We start from the raw sequence: 22527 nt of genomic DNA on the forward strand, positions 1-22527 counted from the left end.
CAATATAATACGACCGTCTTTACCTACTTGATTAAACGCAGACTTATAAAAACCGTTTTTTTTTTTTTACATACATTAATATAATATCAAAACGATTATATCTATTGATAATTTTAAACTATCAGCAAATAAGCAATATTAATATTTGAATTTAAAAAAAAACAGTAAAATTCAATTTGTTTAAAAATTAAAAGTTTTAAACAAAAATGGTCCCAAATGTGAACCTTGTGGTACGCTGGAAAATTAGATAAAATAATTCAAGACAACAAAAACATATTAACAATTACGACTTAAGTGCTATCATCAAAGTAAATTGTAAGCCAACTCAATTTCCATTTATTTAACATAATAAGTAAAATAGCGTCATTCACTTCATAGAACGCTTTACTGAAATCGTAAATGTTTATATTGATCACAATTATAATACATATCAAAATATTACATAATTTTGTCGATGACACAGATTATTTCGCACCAACAGATTATGCTCGATTCGATATTGACGTATTATATAATGAATTAAAAAAAAGTAGGACATAAAAAAGAAATCATCATATTTTAGTCTCACTAACCATTAGTAGTAATTTATATTACAATCGGTGATCGCAAGTTTTTCGTATTAATTTAAATTATTATAAAGGGTTTGGGCAAACCATGCTAGTCACATTCTTATAAATCTCTATTCACTCACAAAAGCGCGCCCCTCGGGTTAAATCATCAACTTAATTACCAAATTAAGTTGATGATTTAATTATATATATATAGATAATTATTTTATTATATTAATCTTCTCATGCATACTAAAATATCTTCCAACCATGGACGATTGTTTATTAATTAGTTGAAAATTAGATATTTCACGTTACATACAAATTATAATAATAAATGTGGAAATGTTTTTTTTTTGTTCTTAAAGCCTAACTGAAAACGACTACTGCACCAATATTCATAAAACTTATACTAGAAGATGTAGCGCGTTTCGGAGATGGTTATTTTAATACAATAATAATAGTTGCGCTTTGCAGTTTCATCCCCTTTAAATTCAGATAGACGTGACAAGGACGAATTCCATGTTCCATACATATAAAAACTAACAGTATGAAGAACTTAAACACTTTAGACAATAGATTTTAACAGAAATAATTAATAAAGAATATTGATTCTTTATAGGCAAATAATATTGATTTATTTAAAAGTAAAATGTTTTGATTATTTTGAAATACTTTTTCGTATATTTTACTTAATTTTACTCCTAATAACGTGATTTTAAATTTATTCCTATCCTATACGACTGAATCTTTTACACAAATTAGATATAGATTTGTTAGATTATTATATAAATAAAAGGTAACCTTTTTAAATGTTATGCATTAAAATGTGAGACATTCGAGAGCAATCATAATTACGCGAAAAACAACGTATTGCAATAAAAAAAATCTTTTTTTATTTTATTTTTTTATTTCATTTAATATAACCATTTCATTTATTATAGCTACAAAAGTTATATAATAGTTAATTTATGTAACAGTTATAAATTATGTATCATTATTATTTTTTCTTTTTGTGCATCTGTCCTTAGTCTATGCTTTTATAATTTTTATATGGCAATGCAAATTGAAAACTAGGCGACCGATTAGTAGTCTAGAGAAGTAGGGCAATCCAGATTTCGCCATTTTTACTTTTCAGTGAAAGGAGATTTTATAATTGTCAGGCTGGAGGGCGACGAATATTTTGAGAAAAGTGTGTCATTACATTTAACTATTCGTAGTCAGAATTATTTATTTTAAAAGTATCCGTTAATAGTGTGGTTTTGTTTATTACTAACGTTTGTATGTAGTGCTACTTCCCCATCGTAAGATTGCTCGTTGGTGTGTCGCTTAGCTAATTCAATGGCTATGATATCAAAGTTTTAATTTGGTGAGTCGCTTGACGTTCCCTAAGGGGCATAGTAACGAAGAAGCAAAGCGGCGCGGTTAGAGATGAGCAGGCCTCAAGGTGGACGGATCCAAGTCCCGGATGACCTTAGAGAAATCTTATTGGAATTTACCATAAGTTATTTACTGGAACAACCGGGAGACGTTATTAACTACGCAGTCGAGTTCTTCACGAGGTTACAGAACAACAGAACGACGACGATAGTGCGGGGCCCATCAGCAGGCACTCCTGATGAATCTATAATATCAGATGAAGAAGGTACATTTTTCTCTATTTCTCTCTATAATAATCTCTCCCGACGATACGACGTCGAAAGGTTAGTTAATGAGATTGCTATAGTGTGATCATAATGTCATTTCCATATGAATGGACTGAATACTTAATTTTAAATACATACTCATGAAACTGTTGCAACAAGATACTATTTTATATACAACTATAAATTTTCTTGTACAATCTGTTGCACTATTGATTTTTCAGATTGTCTATACATGTGATACTTAATATACATTTTTGTGTTTAAAAACACACACATATTAATTGCATTTCACTAGAGAATCAAATTAAAATAAGTTTTTGATAAAGACATAAGAGATTACATAGTAAAAACTCAATTATTGTAGTAAACCACATTTAAATATGTTTTTCTTTCAAATCAATATAATTCAAGACCGAAATTGATGTAGTACCTTTATCATTTATATGGTTATAAAATTATCATACATTTATCATATTATGTGGTTGATTGCTTTTAGATGCTATTGCCATTTAGCTACATTTTATGCGACTGCCAAAATAAAATATGAAATAATCTGTTTGGAAATAATTTTGTTGGCATAAGCTTTAAAATAATAATAATAGCACATATTTTTTATAATTACTGATATGTTATATTCATATTCAATAATATAGTTACAAAATTGATCTATAGTGATTATTTTCTAAACAATGATATTAATGGAATAATAAAAAGATTTTGAATTAGTTCTAGAAGGATATAAATAACAATAATTAAATCATTAAATATTATTTGTATTTAAACATCTATTAAATGTGTATTTTCTTACAAAATACTTTGAAAAACTAATCCGAATGATTGGCACTGTGCCACAAACAATTAGTTCAATGATATTTGGGTTTATACTCAAAATTGACATAAAATGTTGTTGCCAAATAGTCTTTCATTAATCTCTTGCCCAAAAATAATAATATAATTATAGTCCACGCTTGTAGATAAACAATAATTTAAATTAATAGTTGCTTTAAAACTACAATTATGAAATCATAGGTATATAATTTAAACCAATCTCAAGAGATTTTAGGCTCTTGTTTTGTTATGATGTAGTGTTATCCACCAATTTATATTTTTGTTTTACTATACGGTGATCTCATTTATTTGTTTATTTTCAAACACTTTGAAGTTTTGAGATTATAAGCTTAAATCTTTTACGTCCACGACTCACTTCAACGTGAGCCGGAACAGGTGTGGCCTTTTGAAATGTTACATACAATTACCAAAACCAAGTGTTGACTTATGATGAAAAATACCAGTAAACAAGCCTTGGAATTTATTTAAGTAGAAATTAAAATCATTTACTGTAAACGGATGTGAACTGTGATTATGTCACATGTGCAATTTAAAGATGTGCTTTGGATTATTTATTGATTTGAATGAAGCATAATCTACTAAACAAAAATATATGTTAGGGTATATATGATAAGAAATTGGTTACAATATGGAAATAGAAAGGTATCAGCAAATACCTCATACATGGTATGTAGTACACATAATTTAGGCAGGCTGCCAGTGCAAATGTAAACAAATAAATCATAGTCTCAATATTACTCTTCCATATCATATTTCGTTTGTAAAGCAAACATTTTGATAAATCTTGTTTGTGACTGTTTCTAATTAACTAAAATTCACTAATTTCGATTCAATGTTGACTTTCATGTGTGGATGTAATATTACCTTTTTAGAGGTGATACTTGGTTACAAAATTGTCAAATGGTATATTTAAAGACAAGACAAGACTCAGGGCTAGTGTAATTATGCAATAGCTGTATAATAGTTCACATCCTGTATTGCACTAAGTAGGTTACATAGGAACATGTTTTTTTTTTTTACATTTTAAATACAGAGAACAAGATGTTTGTAGAGTAATATTTCGTATCGATTAATTAAGTCAATTTATTATCTGTATTGAAACAAGGTATAAAAACATAAGACAGTTTTAAACTGCAAATTCCATTTTACGGTTTACAATGCCAAGGTCAATTTTGGTCGTTACCATTGTTCTAGTAACTAGTGCAATTAAAATGAAATTAGTTTGTCTATTAATAGAAAGTGTTCCATATTTAAAATTCATTTCGCTTATATGATGTGTGTTTAAACAGAGCCGCCAGTGGCGCGCTTCAACAATCGACGTAAGTCGGTATTTGCTGAGACCTATGATCCAGAGGAGGATGATTCTGATGAGGGAGCACCGGCCGTGTTTCCGAAGTCGGACGCGCAACGCGCTCGTCTCGCCGAGGCAGTCCGTGGCATTTTGTTATTCCGTTCGCTCGATGCACAACAAATGCAGCAGGTTTGACATTATTTTATATACATATTATAAAGCCGGGTTCCTTGAAATACCCAAAATAACTTTACCTATTTTTTTTATCTCTTCGTGTTATCAAAAATCCCGCCGTCATGCGCGTTCAGAAAATGTAGTTACACTACTACCATAAAGTAATAATAAATTATCATAAATCAATTGTAAAATTAATAATATCAATATATTTTATTATCAAACATTAAATATAATAGTATATTAATACGTGACGTGTATACATTTTTGACGTAACATTTGGAAGAATTTGTCAGTAAAAATTTTCATCTATACTTTATATAAGCTTAAGTTCTAATAGTCCTTTTCTATTTATGAAGGTTGTCTTATCAGATAGCTTGGTTTTGTCTTTAAATATTATGTATGTCCATGATTGTTTTTCACTTACCATATTTTTATGATATCGACTTCAAACCATTCTCATTCCAGGCATAATGAGTTTTAAGTTAATATTATGTTAAAATTTTCAATAAAAAATATTACTTTTGGTTTTGAAAATTGATAGTGCGGACGGTCCGAGCAATATAAAACTTATTTCCAAGGAAGATGGATTTTAAATCTATGTATTTTGTTTCAATCGTTATGTTTTACTAAAATTAACTATCTCTTTTGTGTAAAAATAGTATAATTCTGTTGCTTTGGTCATTCAATCGTCCAAGTTAGCTTGTTAGCAAGCAATTGCAAATGGCAATGTATTTTTTTGCTCACACTTTAAACCAATTTATATTACGACGAACGATCACAGCCATAGAACCATAGAGAGAAAACAATAATGGCATCCACTACGTGCCATTACGGTGTCCATCACGTAGAACCTGCGAAAGGACATAACGCGCGTAGAAATAAATCATTATTACTTTTTGCCATTGATGCAAATTCTATTATTTTTTATTTATTTGCAATATATAATAGTATAGGGGTAATTAAACACCGTAATTACTTTCGTTAATTGTAATATATTATTACAATATGTGGTTGTATCCTTGTTGAGCGGTCAGGCCAGAATGCCTGCCGGTATCCAGCCGTTCTCAACTATGATCAAGTCGTCGCTGTGATTGGCAAACGTTTCTGATTGGCTATCGCAAATTTAGTCAAATTAACATCCAATAATCGAAATATTAATTGATCGGATAAAAATCGACTAAAGTTATTAATAATACAATTTAAAGAATTTGCAACGTTTTACATATTATGCGAAATACATAGTAGTTTTAACAAGTACATCTACCAAAACCTTACAATAGTTATATTAAAAAGCGTCCCTCTAAACTTCCAACTAAAAATGTCAGTTTTCGCTTGGATTCATGTTCATCGCGCCCGTAGAGGATAGGGCTTAGTGTAATCATGTATGAACAACTTTTGCATGCATAATGTCGGTGTAGTTATCGACGTAAGGTGGAGCAAATATGTGTGTTCATTTTAAATTAACAAAATCGTGTCACTAAAACACGATTGTATTTTTCCTTAATCCTTCGAAATTATGTATTTATTTTAAATTACTTACCTTGATCGAGTAATAGATTTTTTGCATTTTTTTATATTCTTGCGATTTTAGTACTGAAAGAGACATGCTTTCTTAAACTCAAACTTTTATTAATTATTATATTACTGATATTATTTGAATACTATAATTATAGAAAAATCAGTTATACAATGTTGAAAACTAACCGCCTTCCCTTTAATCCTTGTCTAGCGGGTAATTAGTTAAATACAGCAATGGTTACTATTATTTATAGGATGATTTTATCCCTTTAATATTAGTAATGGGTAAAGAAACAAACATCGACATAAAATAAATTAAATTTATTTAGTTATATAACACGAATAAAAATGTATATATTTATTTAAATTGTTAGGTACTAGATGCGATGTTTGAGAAGCGCTCAGTACCCGGCGAGTACGTTATTCGACAAGGCGACGATGGCGACAACTTCTACGTCATCGAGAATGGAGTGTTCGATGTACTCGTTACTGGAGACGATGGCGTTGAAAAGGTACTTTTTTATTCATAAACTGTTGGTCCTTTGCTTACAATATTATATCGATTAAATAATTAATAGTAATTTGAATAGGAACTCTTTTATGTAATATACTTATGCTGCAATATTATACTTTAATTATTGCGTATGTGGTTAAAATATTTTAGGTGTATGTACATAAATATAATACACAATATATGTAACTTATTTACAAAATTAAATTTCATCGTACACTTTACCGCGAAGAGGCAGCATGTCAGGCCTTTAGTACTGCGCCTGATCATTCCACCAGCCGGGTCTCATTGGACGAAGAGTGAGGGAATTGTGTCAGTATTTGCTCACTCTCTCTGTAGTTGGCTCGTCGTTACGATTAAAAAATGATCTTTAATATGTGGTCGGCAATCCAAAACGAACGGAGACTGTTCAGGCGCAGGACTAATGACTACGTGGTCATGGAGGTGCGGGATCCTTGTAGAGTCCATAGAGTGAGTGAGCCGGTCACTAGAGCAGCGAGGGGAGTAGTAACGGGGCGCGTGTGTGCAGGCGGTGCACACGTACGAGGGCTCGGGCTCGTTCGGCGAGCTGGCGCTGATGTACAACATGCCGCGCGCCGCGTCCGTGCGCGCGCAGTCGGCCGGCGCGCTGTGGGCCATGGACCGCCACACCTTCCGCCGCATCCTGCTCAAGAGCGCCTTCAAGAAGCGCAAGCTCTACGAGGAGCTGCTCGACAAGGTGCCCATGCTGAAGGCGCTCCAGGTATGACCTCAACTACTTTATACTATGTTATATTTGTAAGGATTGTTTTCAGTCGGCGGTAAAATCGGCTGTTCCACTCGGTAGCCCCTTCATATTAACGAAGTCAGAATCTAATTATTCCATAGTAATCAAGAATCTATTAGTTCGGAAGATTCTTTAATATGTAGCAAAACAACTATTCGCTTCCGTTCTGTATTCAAGTGAGTAATTATATGCCATGCACATACAACACCGGTAGCGTCGACGCCGAAACAAATCTGTATTAAGTATTTCAATTTAACGGTGACTGGTGAAGCATAGTAAGGAAATACTCAGGATTTACATATATGAGGATAACGGCAACTGCTTGACATCTACTTATAACAAATTTTATTGTGACGGAAAATACTCTTCAAAACTTTTAAATGGAATTACAGTAGCGGTGGATATTAACTGAAACTGTACGGAACTCTGATTATGATTAATCATTAAACATTATTTTCAATTAAATTAACATCGTTATTCCTAGTTGTAGGCTGTAGCACAGCTTGAGCGTTTTGATTGGTGGATTTTATCCTTCCTACATGTGCAGGCAAAAAATCTTAGATTAAAGGTTGAGCCGACTAGACGAAGACTATTTCGCTAATGTCACGTAGGACGAAGAAGACGCTATGGATCGGTGTGGTCGAAATTCAAATCAATTTAATGAATCTTACAGTATTCTTATTTGATATTCAACATCTGATATCTCCCCTTTGTAATAAGCAACATTAATATCATATCCTCTCGTGGAACTAGTTAGTACAAACTCACGGCTAACTCTAGCATCGCGTCATTAGTCAAATCAAATAGGGCGCGCTTCGCCGACTTCCTGTTACACACTTCCGTCCCTTTTCACGAACACGATAGATTGTAGGTAAGTGAGAGGAAAGAACTTGCACATCAATAAAAAATATTAAATATACCTCTTTCTTTCTACATCATATATTTCTTCTCTCTCGTGTAATAATATATATGTGTGTGTGACTCATTATTAAATTTTTAAACTCGATTCTCGTCGCCCTGTCGAAAAGAATCTGTATAAGAGGTTTCACTATTCAATTTTGGAAAGAGTAGAAAAAAATGTACGAAAAATGTTTGTTTTACGATTATGGTCGAACTTTAAACACGAACCGAACACGATCACTATTTTTATGAAACGATATCGAGCCAAATGTCACAGAATGTGTACATTTAAATTTCAATGTGACTAAAATTAGCCCGTGATATTGTGAATGACGAAATTCCGTCCAATTGTAATGTCGCGAAATTGTAATACAACTGCTTTGACAATAATAATACTTTATATGGGCACTTGACTGGCTCAACGCGGTTCCGCCCACGTTAAACGTTACTATGCCCTCGTGGGTCACCCCTCAAGGAAGATTACAGATACATTATCAGAGTCAATTAAAAAGTGGTCCTCGGAGAGTTATATACACAACAAATAAAAGTTTACATTGAACACTTTTACTCAAGAAAAAGTTAGAGAAACTATTTTTTAGGGACACATAACTAATAATTTTTGGGGATTAAAACCGTGTATTTTTGTAAGTTGATCGGTTATTAGTGCACGAAAAGGTTCTGAACACTGGAAAAGATTCCGTAAATGTTACATTCAAGTCTCAGCTTAAATCTAATTCGCACAAAGAATAGAATTATCATCAATAATGCTAAATTTAAAATTGATTGATGCTACCTGGTAATAGAAACATGCAGGCACGTAAGGGAAAAGTATGAAGATTCACTAAAGTCACGAACTACTTGTCCGTTGAGATACGATAACCTGAAGAAGAAAAAACAATTATGATATTATATGAAAGGATATATTTCATCCTTCTAAATAATTTTGTGACTGTTAGATTTCTGAATGAACGCATTTAAACCGATGATTCAGGCAGATTTTCGTATTATTTTATCGTGATTTAAAGTATTGTAGGCACTACGCACTATAGCAGGTCAAGAGAGAAGATTTAAGCCCATCAGCAGGCTGTTAAAGACTTATTAACTCTACTTTTTTACAACATTGGTAGTAACAATATTGGTACAAGTGTCGTTTTAATAGACATCTTAATTTCAAATGCGTCATACGTTAAGTCAATTAAATTTATTTATTTTCCAGTATTCGTGAATGAGTAATCGTTGAGAAATCTATCCCCATTACAAAGAGAATACCTTTCTCACGTGACCGACTTATTTCGTCGGCACTTCCGAAAATACGCATGGCCGGTTTTAAAAAACCTAACATCAATCAATATACACGTTTTCCGTGTACATGCTTACGTTATAACAGCCGCCTTTGTACGTCAACAGTTTTCAAACGAGCTGCAGACTTCTTTCGCTTGGACGTGACGTGGTATTATCGAAAACAAAAAAAAAAATAGAACTATTTTCATATAGACTTTTTAGAGTTTAGAGACGAGATAATTGGAATATTTGAAACATAACTGAAGCTTGCGAGATAAACCCTGATGACCACTCAATTGTCATATGCTTAAACTGTGGTCAGAACTGGTGGTCACATCTTCATAAGAAATTATCGTAAGAATCATGCATGTATCGGATTAAAATTTGTCATATGTAAAAACATGCACAGGAGCAGCGTAGTGGTCCAAATTTTCTTCTCTAAATGGGCGAGAGGCCTTGTCCCAGCTGTAAAAACAGCTGTGTAAACTAGGCTTAGGACATTTACAGATTATTTTTATCAAGCAGTCTCTGTGTTTTTTTGACTGACTACATAAAAGAAAAGGGTATCTTTTCGGTTGTTAATTTTTATATGTTTGTTTCTTTAGAACTCCGTCATTAAACGATTTGTATTTTTTTTGTTAAGAGAGCATTCAACATATTGTCTCAATAAAATTTGAAAAAAAAAAAATTGTAGTCGGTTTTTTTTTTTTATTATTTTAAAATGTATATATGTTAATACTACAAATGCAAAAGTTATTTTCTGTCTGTAAATTTTCAAGGGCATACTCTATTTAGTATGAAGCAAGCTGGATTCCCAAGGAAGGACTTAACTACTTTTTATACCTATCACCAACGTCTAAAACGCGAGGGAACCGCGGACGATAACTCGTTACATATCAAATCAATCAATTCAACTGGAATTTATCATCAGGAATGTCGATTGTTTTCATTTAATTTCAAACTACCCGAGTCTCGCGATTTTTGTCTTCAATTTGTAATAAACGTGTCAGTTTTATACAATAAAGCAATCTCTATATTAGTTGATCTTTATAGTTACTGTATTGCTATTTGTACTGAATTCATATATCCTATAACCTTCGTCAATACGGACTATCTAACGCGAAAAGAATTACTCTAATCGGATTGCGGATAAAAAAATCCAGTTTTATAATAAAATTGTATTAATGTGTTAGAATCACACTTTAAATCCATCAAACAAACGTACCTCTTGACTTAGTAATATGACAGTTTTGGTATAATATACATTTTTTTCTGTTTATTCTTACAATATGAAATGAAACAGACTGAAGACAATTACTACTTAAACATTCAAAGCTAAAGTTTTTGCTCCCGCGAGAGCGCTCGGAAACCATCCCAAAAGTAGGGCGATCTTCAAGTGATACCGACAGAAAAATTCCAATTTAACTAAATTGACATTCAACGTAAGTGCTCCATACGAGCGATATAAATGTTATGAAGAAACAAGTTTTCTATTCCGTTTTTTTTATTAAAGCTAATTTCAGTTTAGGTAATTCAAATTGATAAAGACTATATATTATAACTTATGAGTTAAGAAATAACATTTTTTTTAAGAATGATAGCACTCACTTGGTGGTAGGGCTTTGTGCAAGCCCGTCTGGGTAGGTACCACCCACTCATCAGATATTCTACCGCCAAACGACAGTACTCTGTATTGTTGTGTTCCGGTTGGAAGGGTGAGTGAGCCAGTGTAATCACAGGCACAAGGAACATAACATCTTAGTTCCCAAGGTTGGTGGCGTATAGGTGATGTAAGGAATGGTTAATATTTCTTACAACGCCTTTGTCTATGGGCGGTGGTGACCACTTACCATCAGGTGGCCCATATGCCCGCCAACCAATGCCATAAAAAAGCAATGCCTGTTTTAATGTCAAATTCCGAGTTAACCTTATGCTAGGAGTGGGGACGAAAATAGTCCAAGGGTTCAGGATCAAACCTGCGACTTTTCAACAGCGGCCCGTAATCATATTCATATATAAGATTAAATAAAGATATTCGACTATTTAAGCTGGTGTTTTTTAAATAAAGAAATTTGGTGGATTATGTCATAAGAACAATCATTCCTCCTGATGTGATAGTAGATTTGATGATCCCTCCTACTAATATCCACCATCCTTGTAAACGATTTTTGTTTGCTTTAGAAAATAAATTAGAAGAAAAAAATAAACTTGGAACCAAAAAGTTTTATAATTATATTACGTGTACAAACACACCCTGTTATGGATTTATTATATAAAGGACATAACGATATCAAAGAATATTCCGCAAATATTTCACATGTACTTTATCAAATCAGCTTTGATAATCTATACTATCGATGACGTCAGGTATCGTCACATCACAAGTCACGAAAAAGTCTAGTGCTTAGATATAAAACTTATCAACGAAATCTTTTAATTCAGATCAAAGACCAGATTAACTGGTCATATTATATTGTGGGCAAAGTGTCGCAATATTGATCTAATTAAGGTCGCTTAGCTTTGAGTTAGCTGACAACTTCGAGCCAGATGTGTACTTGTTTAAACAAGTTGTACGAGTTTATTTATTGATCATATGTTATATACTAGAATACTCGTTTTCACACGTGGCCTCGTCCGTATGTAAGGGTCGTAATTTAACAAAATAATGGCCTTCGTTGGGGTCCAAGCTCGTTTCATACGAAATTTCATCAGATTCAGACGGACTGAACTACTTTCACGTTTATATAGATACATATTTCATTTTATATTTTCGTTATATATTTATATACGAATGTTTCACTCTATGTATGTGAATGTGACATTCCTATGATACTATTTGATAACCTCTGTATTTATAAGCTTACATTAAAGGAGTATTACTTACTGGTAGGGCTAAAGGCATAAGGGACATAACATCTTAGTTCCCAATGTTGGTGGCACATTGGCGATGGAAGGGATGGTTAATATTTTTTAAAGAGCCATTGACTATCGGCGGTGGTGACCACTTACCGACAAGTCGCCCATTTGCCCGGTCTGCCTACCTATACCATAAAAAGGAGTATCTATTTATAAATTTGTACTTTAAAAGTAATCAGACGTTTTTCCTTACTCAGATTGACTATATTTCCCAGCTGCTTCATTAAAATAATCTGCCTGGCTAATACCTAATTTATTTTATTATTGCGATGAAATCGTTCTAAATTTAGATAAGGTTTTCTACATAAGAATAACTAAAATGTATATTCTTACTCCTTGATAATAATATGAATAAGATTTTGTATAATTGTTACCTAAATGGTTTCAAAAAGGTAGACTTTAAATAAAATATTGCAAAGAGGTTGAATATATCAAATTAAAGTATGGGTTATTTAAAAAAAAAAAAAGAATCATTGCTGAAGTTTAATTACGTCCAGCGAGGCGAGCAACGGCTAGAATTCTATAAGTAAAAGGTTTATTAGCTTTTTAAATAGGGCGCCGGTCGGCCGAAGTGGTTAGAGTATCGGCTGCTACGTTTGCTTGGATTGAATACCACTAATGAAAATTACACTGAAGGTATTTGACATTGGAGATACCTTGCATTTTTAAAAGTACATTATAATGAATTCGCTTAGTAATTAATTTATTAAGTCTCCTCTATGGAGAAGGTGTAGAGTATATTTGACAACACAGCTCTAATTTAAGAATAGCTTAAGACACATGCAGTTTGTTCGAGATTTGTTAATTTTTGTTCTTCGTTGAACAATATTTTATTTAAGACATGAAAACTAATTGGAGCCAATCCAGATTTGAATCGTTGGTTAATATTTCCAAGATTCTATCTTCTGGGTATTACTTATTAATGTTTATAGAGAAAGATTAAGGTAGTTTCGTCTTAGCGGTATACAATCTCCGTTTGATAGTTTTTTTCTCTAGTGCTTGGAATCAGCGTAATTATAGGCACGTGAAAAAAAAACCACTGGTATAAAAATATTTGATAAAGAATGGTTAGTGGCTAATATAGATAGTCCAAGAAAATCAACAGTTCTGAGTTTTGATAGAAATGGCCCCTAGGCCGTTGACCCTGGACTAATGTATCGCGTGCTCGGAGGCTTTACTTATAAGCACCTAGTAATTTATACTATAGTTTCTTCTTTCTTCACACATTTAATTTATTATCTTTAATAACGCACTCATACAAAGTCGGCACTAGTTTAGTTGGAATAATTAAAAGGCGAATAATAGTTGCTAACTTAAAACAACACTATTTGAAGTGACTAGGTAATTTTATTTATAAAAGATAACCTGCGCTGACTTTGTATTATATTTTAAGTTTCATACTTCTGTCATAAATAATTATTATAAAGTAATCATTACATGGCCTAGAGACCTTTTCGCCACAGCCTACCTCACGGCTTAGCGGGACGAAAAGTAGGACACCGTGTACAATATTCATTATCATTAATCAATAAAAGAAAAATACAGACTACTTACCCTACTACTTTAAAATTTAGTTTAAGACTAATTAAATTTTACTCGGAATATTTTTCCTTACTATATGTAATGTTCGAACTTTTTATATCCTGATCTACTGGGTGGGTATAAGGGGACAGTACTTCTTATGTCTAAATTTCTTAATCCACCAATCTTTTACTTAGAGGTAGGGCTTTGTGCAAGCCCGTCTGGGTAGTTACCACCCACTCATCAGATATTCTACCGCCAAACAGCAGTACTCAGTATTGTCGTGTTCCGGTTTGAAGGCTGATTGAGCCAGTCTAACTACAGGAACAAGGGACGTAACATATTAGTTTCCAAGGTTGGTGGCGCATTGGTGATGTAAGGAATGGTTAATATTTCTTACAACGACATTGTCTATGGGCGGTGGTGACCACTTACCATCAGGTGGCCCATTTGCTCGTCCGCCTACCGATATCATAAAAAAGACACCACCCCCCAATATCACCATCGAGATATATTATCTCATTTAATGGTCTGCTTTACTATTGTAAATTGAATGAAGAAAAGGTATTTTGCAGGAGCGTTTTCAGTCACACATTATTCTAATGTTTTCCATTGTCAAGACAGATTAGCCAACTGCGCAGGACATAATATATATAAGTACATATATGTACATAGTGTACAAGTGTGTGCACCAACACGAGTACACTCTTATACCACACTCACATAATCAGAAAGAATGTGAATCTGACGTTACCGGATAAACTTCAAGTGCAAGACCATTGGCATTTTGTGGACGGTTATATCTTTGCCAGTAATTACACTGGCACCCATCCTACCGGAACATACCACTACGGACTATACGTAGTTAGAATATATGTCCTTACAATAACCGATACTCTGAACGAGTGTCATCAATATTGTACAATTTGTCCAGGTTTTAAAAAGTACCTAATTAATATCTCTGTTACTGTATTGACCTGTTTCTTGACCTATCCCTGAAATTTGAAATATCTATATGCCTAGTCGAGCGTTACGTTCACGGTTAAATGTCACAGTTTCAACTCGCGTAGCTACCTAGAATAATCGAGCAAGCTTTAAATATGCGATCGCAGTGACATTACTAAACATAACTGAATTGTTTTTTACGTATTTACTTTATAATTCAGAACATACATGATGAAAACGACAGTTACAGTTTACTTTTGTTTTAAGGGTTGGTCGTCAGGTGCTAGATATAAAAAAGTTGTGCTTCCTTGGTTTTCAAGCTTGCTTCATAACAAATTTTATCATATTCGGTACAGTAGTTTGGCGTTATTAGTAAAGATAATTGTCATAATTGAATAAAGTGTAAAATACAATTAGGAATACGTAGTGAATAGAATTTGTAATTCATTTTATCGTTTTAAATAATTGTTTATTGAATGTAATGTTGTTTCTGTGTTAAGTCATTAATTTAGTTTCATTTTAAATATCAACATAATCCTTAGACGAGACCTTTTTTAAAATTTCGATCGGCAGATTCAATGAAACGGTTCGTATTTGCTATTGGCATTAATATATCAATTCGATCGTTGTAACTTGTATTGATCGTGTAATTATTTAAATGAATTAAAGTGTCGTCAAAAGTGCAAAATAGTATAATATATTTAAAAAGAAACTGTCGACTTTTTTCAATAGAAAACGTGTATTTTCATTACGTATATGTAATATCTGCAACTTCATTTATAATTATCATATGATTTAAACGGCAATGTTTCGATATTATCGTCTAAAGTTATTCTAATTATGATTCGAGTGTTCCTTTATATATTTACCGCGACAATTTAAATTTACTTTTTTATCACCACAACAACTGGAAAAACTTCAAATTACAAACGTCATCGTAAACATGCTACGTGAATAAGATAACAAGAGGTTGATATTATAACACAAGAATATTAGAGCTGTTCTGTAAGAACGAACTCGAAGCTCACCGCAGAACTCGATCGCTAATTGTCAAATAATGATATGAAACTTTAATAGTCGTAATAATGATGCAATGTTTAACACTGTTAATCAGTTTAAATAAAATAATGCACGAGTGAGATACGAAGCGAGTTATACTAGAATAGCACTACTGGTGCTAAGAAAGAAGTGTAAACACGGGCAGACGTCAGAGGGACCTTTGACCCCATCTCATTCATAATGTGCATAAGATAGGCAGATAATTTCAGCTCTTGTTATACAAATCCAACATTTCTTGAATAGCGCTTGTTAAATATGCAAAAATGCAAAATACAAAGGCGTATAGCCTATTTATGTAGTATCACTAACTGGCAAAGGTATCTCTGACGTCAGCACCAAATGACATATGACGAGGCCGAGTTGTCGCCAACGTCATATGTGTGATAATAAACTACGAACTACCGAACATAAGCCCGAACGTTCGTAAATCTATTCAAAATATTGAAATTGATAAATTGGGTGATATACTTCAAATGAGAATGCGCGTAGAATATATAACAGCTCGTAAATATAACACTCGTGGACAAAGGTTTCTACTGAAAATGACAAAGTTCTGGTACTTATTTCGTCGCGTTGTTTATGTAGATGATGCAAATTCAAACTTGATAAGTCGTACTTGTCCGGATATGAACCTGCTATCTTCGGTGAAGATCAATTCGTTCTATCCACTGGCATATCTCGGCTCTCAAAATTGATAATTCAATTATTGCGGATAATTCAATTTTATATTGAAAATACATTATAACTGTAAACCAAAAATCAATAATAATTTTAAGATATTAAAATGATGAGTGTAATTTTTGGAACATGTTTGTATGTTGCGAAAAAAAAAATCCAAATTTTTTGTTGATAACACTAAAGCTCCTCTATAGCTAGCAAACAAAAAACAAAAGAAAATCAGACAGACAGAAGTAAATGGTCTAGAACTTCGTCTTTGAATATTGAAACATAGATTTAAACTTGTGATAGTTTAAAAAATAATTTTCCACAAATTGTGAATTTTGAATATATTGAAATAACACTTTTTAGCCAAACCGAACATGAGTGTATGGTCAGACACCATATTTCAAAACAGCATACCAACCCACCTTCACACGTGTAAATGTTTATTATTCAAAGTATACATGTGTGCGTTGAAAAATAAACAGTGTTTCGACCTAATTTTTTTACGAACTCGCGGATATTATTATTTTCTCTAATGATTATATTTGTCGTTAAATATTCGATTTTTTGCATTTATAATTTTAATGTGTTATTGAGAAATCCTGAGAAATGTTGCAAGGTTAAATATACAGATAATTATTGCGTTTGCCACATTTTAAATGAAAAAATAAATTAATAACATCATATTTGAAATTAAACTACGTTATATTGTTTCTACAACGGTTTATTTTTTGCATTTTATTTGAAGCTGCATATTTAATCATTTATAAGAATTTAGCGTTTATATATAAGAATATTTTAAGCTATTTTGAACAATTTTCCATCACGCAACTTACAGTATGGTGAACTGTTATGCCCCCTCTAGGCGACCTTTTCGTCTTTTTCAATCTGTCTCTTTCCATTGTTAACTGTTTTATACAACATATATTTTATTTAAACAGTTTTTGTTATTTTTTTTTATTTCACAGAGGTACTTTAACCAAAAAAATTGTCATTGTTATTTTTTTTTTCTCAAGCTTTATTAATTTATATCATTGTTTCTGTTATTTACCTAGCATACCTAATATATAGCGAAAGAAACTTCGTTCCTTCGTATATATATTTTGGTCTGTAAATAAATAATATCTTATCTGTCCACCAGCCGTACGAGCGCGCCAACCTCGCGGACGCGCTGCTGCCGCGCACGCTGATCGACTGCGAGCTGATCATCCGGCAGGGCGACACGGCCGACGGGATGTACTTCGTGGAGGACGGCTCCGTCAGCATCCGCATCGCGCGCGACGACGGCAACGAGCACGAGATCAAACGGCTCGGTGAGATATACTCGCACTGGCTTCCCGACCCTAGCTCCTGGATTCAAACGCCCCGTTTACGGCACTTGGCTTTAAACCCTAGAAACATCTAATTTATTTGAAATATTTAGTCTTTAATTAACTACTCATCACTAAAAAAATCCTAGGTCATTTTATGTTAATTTAGTCTGTTTGTAATATATATAAGAAAATGTGTATTTTTTATCAGCGTCGATGTCGACGCCATTTATAAATGGTTTAGAATTTGCACGGGTTATACGGTCATAAGTTATACGGTCCGTTTCATTAGAAGTTACGTTGAAAGTAAACAATGGAATATGGCGATAAGGTTACCGTTCAAAGTTAAGTTTAGCGATAGATGGAAATGATTCATCAATTTCTTACACTTCGATACAGTTATATATTTACATTTTGTTGATATATACTATAATTTAGCTTATACTATATGAAGAAGCTTAGCTGTTAAAGAAACGTGCAAATAATTAGAAATATTGATATCATAAAAGTTTATAAGAGTAGACTCAAAAACTACTATTTTTTGAAAAAATAATGTTTTGAAAACGATATATATTTACAAAATAAGTTATAATAAAATTATCTGATACGTATAAATAGCTCAAAGCGTGATATTATACAGACTATAACCTTTTCTATTCCTACTAATTTAGAAAATATATACAAACATTTATTTTTAAATACGAGTTACCATCTTTCTTGTTACAGGCAAAGGTGGATACTTCGGTGAACTGGCTCTCGTCACCCATAAGCCTCGTGCTGCTTCTGCATATGCTGTTGGCCCCACCAAAGTCGCATGTAAGTTTTACGAAGCAACGCTTACAATATTACAACAGACACTTTAATGTATGCCTTGTCGCTCTGATTACATAATATGACTTAACTCTTGGAAATTATAAAGAACATCACTAAGATTGAATCAGTCATTTCGTCTTGATTTTGAGCGTTTTTTGAACAGACTCGTCTTAACCAAGGGCATCGATGAGGCGCCCCAGTTTTCCCAAAGATATTTACTGGGAGGAGAGATCACCAGAACACTACTCGTGCCCGAGTTCTTGTATTCCTTAAGGCGGTTCTGAATGTGTCTTATATTTTAGTATCGTTTGAATTCGTTAAGTTCATTGCGTGAAATAACGAGTGATCATTTTAACTCCAAGGGCGAAATACTTATAGCGTGATGTTTTCTTAACGTTTTCGCACGTTCGTGATATATGTTGGATACAAACATGACTTTAAATCGCTCAATTATTAAATAGAATACATAAAATCCGTACTTGTTTTTAGTTTTTATTCAAAAAGTAAAAAATTAATAATTCACGACCTTTTTAAATCCTTAATAAGTTACATGTGTATTGTGTCATTAGACAGAGGACAATGACACGTGTTAACGTGCACTATTTCAAATGTTTATAATAAGTCAGAGCACGTGAATATTAACCGAAGATTGGGGGTTCGAACCCGACTGACTCACTAAATTTTATTGGTCTGATATTATGTTATGAAGAAAAATATTCAATGTAACTTGTACATGTGATGAACAGTTATTCACAAAGTTAGCTGTCAACTCATATTGCTGCAATAAGCCACCTTTTCAAAAATAAACTTGATTCATTTTGCACCTTAGCCCAGAATTGGGACATTCATGGGTTATTAATGTTTATTTAATGTGGGCTAGTATAATTTTATAATCATAATGATGGCAGTAACATCCGCTATTTGTAAACATTTCGAACAATCATTAATAAATATGACTGAATACTCCAGTCCTCGACGTGGAGACCTTCGAGCGGCTGCTGGGCCCGTGCATGGAGATAATGAAACGCAACATCGACGACTACGAGGAGCAGCTCGTCAAGCTGTTTGGAGACAAGAGCAACCTCACCGACGTGCGATGAACGACCGGCCCCCCCACCGAGCCCCCCTTTGCCGTAATCACACCCTCTATTACCTTTCGTGTTCAGTTTTAACATATACGGATGTGGCTGGAAACCATACTTGATATTTAAACAATTCATGCTCAAATCGTGAAACGTCACCTTCGATATTTTCGAACGTCGCGAGTATTTTCTTCAATAGCATTGGATTGTTTTATATAACAGGGTATTTCTTTTTGTGGAAAATTGTTTGGAATGTGACTTGAAGCTATAACAACCGGAGTCTGGATATTCGATGGAGTTGAAAAATTTAATGGCAACATTTACTTAAAATATGGTTTTCAGCCGTTTACGAGATGGATTCCATCTAATTGATGCTGTAGTAATTTTACTGAAGTTATTTATACCCTAGTTATTCACCATTTAATAACGATACCATTATATTTTATTTTCGTTCTTCGTATATTCCTAAATATTTGAAGTTTGTGCCATGTTATTTTGTATTAATTAAAATAAAGATTACGTTGTTAAGGAAGGGGGGAATAAATCTACCAGCGTCGGATAATATTGCATTGTAACAATAATACGCTTATTTTAGATAGATAAAATGCCTTAGTAGCTATGTAAATAATGATCCCACGCTTTGTCATCGATTACGCTGCTCGTTTGATGTAGACTAAACTGATTCGTTGAACTTTATTTTAATGTAGAAGAGTCCATTTTAGACTGGCGCTCTTTGAATGATTTGCGTACAAATTTGTGAAACTATGTAGTGTTATCGAGCTCCCGAGTGAAGCTCAGCTCATTACTGTTTAATAAACGACTTGACGTGACGCATCTCCATTCGTAACGTAGTTTCTTGTGCATTTCTTCACAAATGTTCAATTTGACTGAAATAATTTAAAAAAGGAATTTATCCTTGAAGTGTCAAATGTCAGTTCGGTGACAGGGCGGGTGTCAAATCATGATAAGTATGTACTGGGAAGATGGCATTTAGTCTTTAAATTAAAAAAAAAAAAGATGTTTTAGTAGTGGGACGACAATGCAATACTAAACGGCGCTGAATCCTGTCTTATATTAGGATAATCTCTGCTACCGCCATTTTCTATTTTTTAAGATTGTTCGTTACACCTAACACTGGCTTGAAATCATTAAAAAAATAATAATATTAAATTAGGTAAAGTTTCATTTTATCGGTGATTAGATTAAATCTTCTCGCTAACTAATTAATTTATTTATTTTATTAATTTAAAAAATGTTTCTATATTTATGTATATTGAGAATGTTATATTACAATCAGTTAGTGAATGCCAAATTAATTAATATTTACGTGAGTGTAAACAGTACAGGACGATGCGTATTTACAATGAGGCATATTGTAAAGAACAAATCGAGATGTGGTCGTTGCGTTGCCGACGAATTCATTTTTATTTAATTTAATTATTATTTTTATATAAACCATTGTGTGTATATTTTAAATGAGAAGTTTGTTTATGTTATCTATTTTAAATATTACGTTTATAAAATATTCTTTATTGTCATTTCCTCGTCCTATTTTAGTAAATAGATCTGAGGTTTGTTATGATTGTAACATGTCTACTGAGAACACCATACCGAGAAGCGTGTGAACTGAAACGGGCCTGCATTGTCTGTTCATGATGATACTCCCTCGTCGCGTATACATAACGATATGTTATGCAAACTCCTCGGCCGGAACTATTCGGTTCGGGCCGAATGGAGCGGTGTCCGTGTGTTACCTCCGCATATCGAGTGCGCGCCATAATCCAACCCTCAGGTATAGCGCCCCAGTATTATTTCAATTCCTGCCTTCATTTGTAAATCCAGCCAAAGTAGTTGAATACATAAAATCATATGTAGCACTAAATATGTAAGTCTATATTTACATGTAGTAGTTAGTTTTTGTCACTTCTTATTGTAATTTAAATATTTGTAGATTAGGAAATTAATGGAGTATAGACAGATCCTGAGGGGTGTCGTGTGTTGTTTGTTTTTTTTTTTTGACGTACAAAACGTGTACAAAATATTTCAGTTGCCATAGAACATTTTAATTATTTAATTATATTAAAGTATGATGTCATTATACGTTTAATTTTAATGTAACGCCGCCCTACTGTCTCTATCGACTTCTATTTGGAAGTTTCGTCTCTAGTACATAATATCATATCGATTGATTCGTCCATAGTTCTCGATGCTTGCTTGTATATTAACAGTTTCAATGCGACAGGTTTGTGTTCCTCATTTAGCTTATACATTCCCGAGTTGCTAATATCAAAGTTTATTAAAAATGATTTATTTTTGTTATCGAATTATAGTTTATTTTTTAAATTTATTTTGCAATAGAGGAAATCACTTCAAGTGCCTTCATGAGCACATCTGGTAAATTTATAATTGAAACTGTCTTTGTAGAACTTTATTGTTAATCTCGTGTTTTGACTCACTCGTACTGCTTTTTTCTATGTGGACTTGTGTGTATTGTGAGTTTGTTTAGTCCATTACGAACCGGTCTCACAGTCGAGTTCAATTAAAACGCCATGTACTTTGAATAGGGAATATAACAAAATTGGTCTGTCTGCAATCGTATAAATTATTATTTTTAGTTAAATGTTCGTTGAAATTTGACTAAAACTAAAATTTTAGTATATTTGATCATATTGTTATACTCTGTATTCTGAGAGCTAGACTTTCGCTTTGTGTAAATAATGTGCGCCATGTT

The 22527-nt window shown here is 32.9% G+C and overlaps 1 protein-coding gene across 1 annotated transcript; it reads left to right on the top strand.

Annotated features, from left to right (window-relative positions):
* Positions 1 to 1641: 1641 nt before the first annotated feature.
* LOC125070683 (cAMP-dependent protein kinase type II regulatory subunit) lies at positions 1642 to 20836 on the top strand. The gene is made up of 7 exons (XM_047680640.1): positions 1642 to 2193; positions 4333 to 4523; positions 6404 to 6541; positions 7070 to 7282; positions 17733 to 17904; positions 18628 to 18717; positions 19684 to 20836. Exons 1-7 carry the CDS (start codon positions 1980 to 1982, stop codon positions 19812 to 19814), a joined length of 1149 nt encoding a protein of 382 aa, XP_047536596.1. The 5' UTR covers positions 1642 to 1979; the 3' UTR covers positions 19815 to 20836.
* The last annotated feature ends 1691 nt before the right edge of the window (positions 20837 to 22527 follow it).

Source organism: Vanessa atalanta, chromosome 17, assembly GCF_905147765.1.
Source record: "Vanessa atalanta chromosome 17, ilVanAtal1.2, whole genome shotgun sequence".
Lineage (NCBI taxonomy): Eukaryota > Metazoa > Arthropoda > Insecta > Lepidoptera > Nymphalidae > Vanessa > Vanessa atalanta.

Bases quoted from the DNA above. Each gene is read 5' to 3' on its own strand.
- LOC125070683 (XM_047680640.1), top strand. From the start codon at position 1,980: ATGAGCAGGCCTCAAGGTGGACGGATCCAAGTCCCGGATGACCTTAGA. The intron at 17,905-18,627 runs GTGAGATATACT...TTCTTGTTACAG, and splicing joins GCACGAGATCAAACGGCTCG to GCAAAGGTGGATACTTCGGT. The intron at 18,718-19,683 runs GTAAGTTTTACG...TGAATACTCCAG, and splicing joins TGGCCCCACCAAAGTCGCAT to TCCTCGACGTGGAGACCTTC.